Source organism: Haliotis asinina, chromosome 14, assembly GCF_037392515.1.
Source record: "Haliotis asinina isolate JCU_RB_2024 chromosome 14, JCU_Hal_asi_v2, whole genome shotgun sequence".
NCBI classification, from domain to species: domain Eukaryota; kingdom Metazoa; phylum Mollusca; class Gastropoda; order Lepetellida; family Haliotidae; genus Haliotis; species Haliotis asinina.
In genome coordinates, this window is record NC_090293.1 from 46,489,652 (window position 1) to 46,498,986 (window position 9,335).

At 40.7% G+C, this 9,335-nt stretch overlaps 2 protein-coding genes across 2 annotated transcripts in view; both read right to left on the reverse strand.

Moving 5' to 3' along the window:
• LOC137260833 (cadherin-23-like) overlaps positions 1-1,796 on the reverse strand; it is a 44,589-nt gene extending 42,793 nt beyond the window's left edge. Inside the window, exons 1-3 of the mRNA XM_067798393.1 lie at positions 1,577-1,796; positions 908-1,158; positions 151-319 (exon numbers count right to left, since the gene is read on the reverse strand). Coding sequence (XP_067654494.1) covers positions 151-319; positions 908-1,158; positions 1,577-1,796 — 640 coding nt within the window. The remainder of the gene's footprint in view (positions 1-150; positions 320-907; positions 1,159-1,576) is intronic.
• A 16-nt stretch (positions 1,797-1,812) lies between these two features.
• Positions 1,813-8,355, reverse strand: LOC137260834 (protocadherin-9-like). Its single transcript, XM_067798394.1, has 9 exons — positions 8,206-8,355; positions 7,198-7,366; positions 6,617-7,037; positions 5,934-6,127; positions 5,116-5,358; positions 4,447-4,697; positions 3,685-3,853; positions 3,104-3,524; positions 1,813-1,819 (listed from the first exon to the last, which is right to left on the reverse strand). Exons 1-9 carry the CDS (start codon positions 8,353-8,355, stop codon positions 1,813-1,815), a joined length of 2,025 nt encoding a protein of 674 aa, XP_067654495.1.
• Between the last annotated feature and the right edge of the window lie 980 nt (positions 8,356-9,335).

A 9,335-nucleotide genomic window follows, 5' to 3' on the forward strand; every position in this document is an offset into this window, starting at 1 on the left:
CATGTCACCAGGCTTAATTAAACAATCCCTCTTAGTATTCGTAGAGGCACAAAGCACTTAATACTGCTATTTATATTAGTTTGAATTATCAAGAGATTATCACTTCGATAATTAATTTGAAGAAATGTGTCATAAGTAATTGTTTCTTACAGTCTGTAGCAGAAAGTATCTCATAAGACACATCCCCATCCACGCCCGCATCTTCATCAACAGCGTTGAACGTGGCCACCAGATACGGTGGCTTCCATGTCTCTGGCACTGTCATGGATGTCTCGACTGGCAAAGTGAACTCTGGAGTGAACTCGTTCTCGGGCAGAATCTGGAGGACAATTTCCACATTATGTATAAATGGAATACTGTGTGGGACAATTTGGCCACCTCTTGCCTTCTCAGAACATCTCTTTTGTCTTTCCGCATTGTAGCTTGTCTCCACAGTTCATGTGAATATCCCGAACAGTATTTCATACGTGTAAACAGTTTGAGACTAATGCTGACTTGAACAATATGTCAGTTACTGATTGATGGATTTCATACATCCTAGATGACCACAGTGAAGATTTGATCTTCAGCAACTCAGCAGCCACTCATATACTTTCTACACTGTCTTTTTGTCCTAATTTAGACGGGCTGTATATTCCGTTTCAAATACATTCAATTCATTTCAGTTCTTTATTGTTTCAAGGCCAGTTGATAAAGTACATTCAATATGCATGAATACATACACATGCATATTAAAGGGGCTCTCCTCGGATACAAAACATAGTGTAAAGATAGTTTGCTAACCAAAACTGTCACTTTCCCATATCTAACTTGAAGTCAATCACTTTTGACAATAACTTTTGAATTTAAGTATACTTTAGAGCATCATATACATTTGTAAAAGAATAGTACAGTTGTCACTACTCACCGTCACAGCCACCACTGTGACCCCGGTCTTGGGTGATTCCTTCTCAGGCGAGTCCGTCGCTTCCACGGTCAACAGGAACATATGCTGGGTGTCAGCTAGAGACTCGTAGTCAAGGTTACCAAGGGAAGATAACTGTGTTCCGATCAGTTCAAATCTGCTGGACAATGGGTCATCTCCAGCTGTGATCTGCATGGTGATTTCGCCATTTGTTCCCGAGTCGGCATCAGTGGCGACAAGATCCAACAACACCTCTGATGCAAATAGGAAATATGACTGTAAACTCAAACACCTCTGGGTTTTTTTATGTTTGAAGCGGATAGAGATTTTTATGACGATGCTGATTTAGAGTTGCTTCCCTTTCCAAACTATGGAAGTTGAGAACGTTGATAGATGTAAAGGTGTTGTTGTTTGTTGCTTTACACCGCATGCAACAATATTCCAGCTATATGACGGCTGTCCATGAATAATCGAGTTTGGACAACACAATCCAATGATCAGCATCATGAGCAGCGATCGGTTTTCCAGTTGGATTTCCAGCACATATGTGAGATAAAATAATCGTACATGTATATCATTACTTTAAACATTGGAATCGTATTTTCTACAGTATGACCCCAAGACTGGAGGCAAAGGGGTTCCTTGCTTTTTAACATAATTTCTATGGCTTACCTTGTGAAGACCCTTCCGAAACATCAACTTTATAAACAGATTCAGCAAACACAGGCGTTGCATCATTTATGTCCACAACTTCAACGGTGAGGTCGGCTATGGCTTGGAGACCAGCTGAGTCCGTCACTGTCAAGGTCAACTGGTCAAGAACGTTTCTGCCCGACATGGATTCAACGTCCATTCTCTCAGCAATAGATACTTGACCTGATTCTGCATCCATGTTGAAGAAATGACTGTCACCACCTGCAATATACAACACGAAGAATTACTCTCACATCAGTATTGGTAAAATCAACAAACCAGAATGCAGGCCAAGTTCTTAGTGCGGGGCATATTTGGGTTGTGTTATATTTTCTGAAAACAATCTAGGATTAAGATGGTTGATTCTGTTGTCAAATCTGTAGAGTTACTCCAGCTTTAGCGAGTTAGAAATCTGTGATCGTCGATTCAAATACTTCTTTCTAGAAATGACAGCCAATTGGCCTGTTGTAATATCACAACCTATTCCGCCTGATAAAGCTGACCCTTGAGTTTTGCTGTTGTATTACTGATTCAAAAGACCTTCAACCACTCATTAACGACAGTATTTCAGTCACCTTCAAGACTCCGCGTTTCTCAATTCGTAACAATAAAATCACACAACGAGGATTAACTTCAATAACCAGTGTGAGTTCACATAGCTTAACGCATAATGACCCGAACAGACGATTGAATAAACTGAAATATACTAGTCTACTTTTGTTCAACCAATCAATAACAAGATTGAGCAAATGTACTAAATCCATTTTGGTGGTCTAGGGATCATGCCAGGTCTTACCTGTCAAAATAAAGGTATGAGAATCATCACGGTCACGGTCGGTTAAGAGAAACAAACCGCCCACAACTGTATCAACTGGCAGTTCTTCCGTGACGTTAACTGGGGTCAGGGTCACGATAGATGGCGTCTCGTCAATTACGTCAGTTACCTTGATAACCAGAGTCCGGTTGCTTTTATAGGTACCATCCGATATTCTACAATTAAGAGGTGAAAAACTAATAATTCAAAGAATATATACGTACATATGCTATTCTATAAAGAATATATACGTACATATGCTATTCTATTTGTGATTTATGACACTGTGACTCATTTACGATGTATCTATTTCAGATTCAGATTGTGTGTGCTTGTATGAAATGAAGATGTCTGCAATGGTAGTGGTGAATAAATTAAAACATAGATTTTTTCTTCTGTCACTTTGTGAAACAAGTTTTGAAAAACCTCTTAAACCATGTACGGAACACAAACGTGTTTGTCTTCAATTAATCGGATCATATTCAATTAATAAAGTATCTGCAAGTTTACAGGATAACTATTTTAGCAGAACGATCATTCTGTCGAAATTTCTTAGCATAATGGTGAGTCAAGAACTTTTGATAAAAAATAGAGAATACAAAATCAAATGAGGTCTTTGATTCCAAAGAAGAAGAAACAGAGGTGTGTTCACTTCTTCAGAAAAACTGTCAAAAAGTTGGTTTAATGCTTACCCGACAACTATGGTATGGCACTGGGAAGTTTCATAATCTAATGGTCGTTCCAGAATGACGTCATTTCCGCTGATGATAAAATGGGTTTCATCTAAGTCCTCGATATTGGCCACGACATCATCTCCGTCGTTGTCCTCGGTAATCAACGTCACAAGAGCGTGACCAACATCCGCGTTCTCAGCTACCTCAATGGAGGTCGGGAAATTTAGGAACACTGGTGCGTTGTCGTTTTCGTTTCCCACTGTAATGATGAAGTCCCTGTTGCTGCTCTTGGGGGAGGTGCCGCCATCTGTAGCCTTGACAACGATGTTGTAAGTGTCAGTGCCGCCCGTGGCCATGTCGGCATCCAGAAAGTCGTTCAGACGAAGCTCCCCAGACACAGGATTGATGACGAACTTGTCCAGAGCCGAGGTTCCAGTATCTGTGTAAAACATGTCACCAGGCTTAATTAAACAATCCCTCTTAGTATTCGTAGAGGCACAAAGCACTTAATACTGCTATTTATATTAGTTTGAATTATCAATAGATTATCACTTCGATAATTAATTTGAAGAAATGTGTCATAAGTAATTGTTTCTTACAGTCTGTAGCAGAAAGTATCTCATAAGACACATCCCCATCCACGCCCGCATCTTCATCAACAGCGTTGAACGTGGCCACCAGATACGGTGGCTTCCATGTCTCTGGCACTGTCATGGATGTCTCGACTGGCAAAGTGAACTCTGGAGTGAACTCGTTCTCGGGCAGAACCTGGAGGACAATTTCCACATTATGTATAAATGGAATACTGTATGGGACAATTTGGCCACCTCTTGCCTTCTCAGAACATCTCTTTTGTCTTTCCGCATTGTAGCTTGTCTCCACAGTTCATGTGAATATCCCGAACAGTATTTCATACGTGTAAACAGTTTGAGACTAATGCTGACTTGAACAATATGTCAGTTACTGATTGATGGATTTCATACATCCTAGATGACCACAGTGAAGATTTGATCTTCAGCAACTCAGCAGCCACTCATATACTTTCTACACTGTCTTTTTGTCCTAATTTAGACGGGCTGTATATTCCGTTTCAAATACATTCAATTCATTTCAATTCAGTTCTTTATTGTTTCAAGGCCAGTTGATAAAGTACATTCAATATGCATGCATATATACACATGCATATTAAAGGGGCTCTCCTCGGATACAAAACACAGTGTAAAGATAGTTTGCTAACCAAAACTGTCACTTTCCCATATCTAACTTGAAGTCAATAACTTTTGACAATAACTTTTGAATTTAAGTATACTTTAGAGCATCATATACATTTGTAAAAGAATAGTACAGTTGTCACTACTCACCGTCACAGCCACCACTGTGACCCCGGTCTTGGGTGATTCCTTCTCAGGCGAGTCCGTCGCTTCCACGGTCAACAGGAACATATGCTGGGTGTCAGCTAGAGACTCGTAGTCAAGGTTACCAAGGGAAGATAACTGTGTTCCGATCAGTTCAAATCTGCTGGACAATGGGTCATCTCCAGCTGTGATCTGCATGGAGATTTCGCCATTTGTTCCCGAGTCGGCATCAGTGGCGACAAGATCCAACAACACCTCTGATGCAAATAGGAAATATGACTGTAAACTCAAACACCTCTGGGTTTTTTTATGTTTGAAGCGGATAGAGATTTTTATGACGATGCTGATTCAGAGTTGCTTCCCTTTCCAAACTATGGAAGTTGAGAACGTTGATAGATGTAAAGGTGTTGTTGTTTGTTGCTTTACACCGCACGCAACAATATTCCAGCTATATGACGGCTGTCCATAAATAATCGAGTTTGGACAACACAATCCAATGATCAGCATCATGAGCAGCGATCGGTTTTCCAGTTGGATTTCCAGCACATATGTGAGATAAAATAATCGTACATGTATATCATTACTTTAAACATTGGAATCGTATTTTCTACAGTATGACCCCAAGACTGGAGGCAAAGGGGTTCCTTGCTTTTTAACATAATTTCTATGGCTTACCTTGTGAAGACCCTTCCGAAACATCAACGTTATAAACAGATTCAGCAAACACAGGCGTTGCATCATTTATGTCCACAACTTCAACGGTGAGGTCGGCTATGGCTTGAAGACCAGCTGAGTCCGTCACTGTCAAGGTCAACTGGTCAAGAACGTTTCTGCCCGACATGGATTCAACGTCCATTCTCTCAGCAATAGATACTTGACCTGATTCTGCATCCATGTTGAAGAAATGACTGTCACCACCTGCAATATACAACACGAAGAATTACTCTCACATCAGTATTGGTAAAATCAACAAACCAGAATGCAGGCCAAGTTCTTAGTGCGGGGCTTATTTGGGTTGTGTTTTATTTTCTGAAAACAATCTAGGATTAAGATGGTTGATTCTGTTGTCAAATCTGTAGAGTTACTCCAGCTTTAGCGAGCTAGAAATATGTGATCGTCGATTCAAATACTTCTTTCTAGGAATGACAGCCAATTTGCCTGTTGTAATATCACAACCTATTCCGCCTGATAAAGCTGACCCTTGAGTTTTGCTGTTGTATTACTGATTCAAAAGACCTTCAACCACTCATTAACGACAGTATTTCAGTCACCTTCAAGAATCCGCGTTTCTCAATTCGTAACAATAAAATCACACAACGAGGATTAACTTCAATAACCAGTGTGAGTTCACATAGCTTAACGCATAATGACCCGAACAGACGATTGAATAAACTGAAATATACTAGTCTACTTTTTGTTCAACCAATCAATAACAAGATTGAGCAAATGTACTAAATCCATTTTTGTGGTCTAAGGATCATGCCAGGTCTTACCTGTCAAAACAAAGGTATGAGAATCATCACGGTCACGGTCGGTAAAGAGAAACAAACCGCCCACAACTGTATCAACTGGCAGTTCTTCCGTGACGTTAACTGGGGTCAAGGTCACGATGGATGGCGTCTCGTCAATTTCGTCAGTTACCTTGATAACCAGAGTCCGGTTGCTTTTATAGGTACCATCCGATATTCTACAATCAAGAGATGAAAAACTATCAATTCAAAGAATATATACGTACATATGCTATTCTATTTGTGACTTATGACACTGTGACTCATTTACGATGTACTTATTTCAGATTCAGATCGTGTGTGCTTGTATGAAATGAAAACCTCTGTAGTAGTAGTAATGAATAAATTAAAACATAGATTGTATCTTCTGTCACTTTGTGAAACAAGTTTTAAAGCGCCTCTTAAACCATGTACTGAACACAAACGTGTTTGTCTTCAATTAACCTGATGGATCATATTCAAAAAATTAAGTATCCACATGTTTACAGGATAACTAGTTTAGCAGAACGATTATTCTGTCAAAACATATTAGAATAATGGTGAGTCAAGAACTTATGATAAACAATAGAGAATACATAACCAAATTAGGTTTTTGATTCAAAAGAAGAAGAAACAGAGGTGTGTTCACTTCTTCAGAAAAACTGTCAAGAAGTACGTTTAATGCTTACGCGACAACTATGGTATGGCACTGGGAAGTTTCATAATCTAATGGTCGTTCCAGAATGACGTCATTTCCGCTGATGATAAAATGGGTTTCATCTAAGTCCTCGATATTGGCCACGACATCATCTCCGTCGTTGTCCTCGGTAATCAACGTCACAAGAGCGTGACCAACATCCGTGTTCTCAGCTACCTCAATGGAGGTCGGGAAATTTAGGAACACTGGTGCGTTGTCGTTTTCGTTTCCCACTGTAATGATGAAGTCCCTGTTGCTGCTCTTGGGGGAGGTGCCGCCATCTGTAGCCTTGACAACGATGTTGTAAGTGTCAGTGCCGCCCGTGGCCATGTCGGCATCCAGAAAGTCGTTCAGACGAAGCTCCCCAGACACAGGATTGATGACGAACTTGTCCAGAGCCGAGGTTCCAGTATCTGTGTAAAACATGTCACCAGGCTTAATTAAACAATCCCTCTTAGTATTCGTAGAGACACAAAGCACTTAATAATTCTAGTTATATTAGTGTGAATTATCAATAGATTATCACTTCGATAATTAATTTGAAGAAATGTGTCATAAGTAATTGTTTCTTACAGTCTGTAGCAGAAAGTATCTCATAAGACACATCCCCATCCACGCCCGCATCTTCATCAACAGCGTTGAACGTGGCCACCAGATACGGTGGCTTCCATGTCTCTGGCACTGTCATGGATGTCTCGACTGGCAAAGTGAACTCTGGGGTGAACTCGTTCTCGGGCAGAACCTGGAGGATCATTTTAACAGTTTTAAATGTTGTAAACAAAACTGACATAAACTTTGGGTAAACCTCACCCGCTAGAATATTTACCGAGTTTCAAAAGACGAGAACTTGAGTATACGAGAATGTCTCTTCGATGTGCGTGTGGATGGGTTATTCTAGAATGTAGAGACTATTCCAATTACAGCTGGGATGACCAAAGTGATCTGGGTTGTGGTGTGGGAAACCATACTTGTCATAAAAAGTGATAAACTGAATCCGGTGGTCAGACTCGACTTGGTGGATTGGTGATATTGTAAATCATGAAATAGCGATGCTCAAAGCTCAGTTACTTGGCTTTTCTGATACAGGCTCGATTATTCACATTACGCACTTGGAATATTGCCGTTTATGGCGCTAAACAAGACACAACCAATCACATGACTGTTTAGTCCATTTACAGAACTCCGAGGATCATCGGTTAGTGCGTGGGTGAGGTTAGTCGGCGGAGAGCTGTAAATAATCGAGTCTGGACCAGACAATCCTGTGATCAACAGCATGAGCATCGATCTGCGCATTTGGAAACCGATGACACGTCAGCGAGCCAGTTATCGATTAGTAGGCATGTGGGATTCAAACCAGTGATCTGCTAATAGTGTACGAAGCTGCACAGATCTAAAGAGTAGGTGATGGCGCCTTTGTCCGAATAAATATCTCACAGTCACGACGGCCGCATAATCAGTGTCACAAATGAGGATAATTTGCTGGTATGGTTTAGGGAAGATGACGGGGCTATTCTGCTTGAAGGTCATCAAGGGAGACAATTACTTGACAGACACCTTCACGTCCCCGTTTCAAATTTATACCTTGACCACAACCACTGCAACGTTCGACTTCGCTGCCTCGTCTGATGGGGTGTCTTCAGCCTTCACAATAAGAATGTACGTAAACTCTGAAGCCACGAGGGATTCGTAGTTCAAAGGTGTATCTTCCGTTACCAGAACGGAACCATCCATTTTGAATTTGATGGCAGGATCGTCACCGTTGATGATGCTGTAAATGATGTTGGCGTTTTCCCCTTCGTCGTTGTCAACACACGTCAGCTCCCTGATCACCTGACCTAAAGAATAATGAGTGAGTGAGTGAACAATAGTCCGGTAATATGGTGACGGTCTGTAAATAATCGAGTCTGGACCAGACAATCATTGATCAACGCCTAAAGAATAATGAATACTACAGCACAGTCAGTTTCATATGATTTGTTTTTCGTTTTCTTTGCAGCCAGAAATAATTGCATGAAGAACAAATTGCGGAGGGTAGTTCAGTGGCAAAACCGTTTGCTCGTCACGACATAGGTCTGAGTTCAATTACCAACATAGGTACGATGCGTGAAGTGCATTTCAGGAGTTCGCGTCATGATGTGACTATAGATCAAAGCTGCGTAAATCCATCTCACCTCAGAATGAAAAGACCGAGAGGACGATGAACTTACCACTTACAGTACACCTAAATCTCTATCTATGCTTAAAGCACAGCGTTCTGCTAATACTTTCAAGGATAGCAGTAGTCGTGTGTGTTGTTCCACTTAAAGTTATATGCAAGTAATGCTTTTTAACACGAACAGTTGACATGGTACAAAAGCAGAAACGAACGCAGACCTCATGCATGATGCGCGAACGCTTTCACCCCTGGGCTACCCAATCGTGACTACATTCCCGCCCAGAGATACTTGATGCAGAGAGAAACGTTTACAAATGATTGTGTTTATTATGTTTTATATATTCATTATAGTGGAACCATCTTGTTTACCGTTGATCGATCACAAAGTGTTCGATTAGTGAACTTCAGATTGGTATTATCAATAGTCCCGCCATATATCCAACCGATAAAAAGAGATTCGAACAGACCCCTATCTGGGAAATCGATCTCTGTTTTTCGGCATAGATGTAGCGTGCAACCATTTAAGCTATATATGTATGCGAAATACTACAAAACA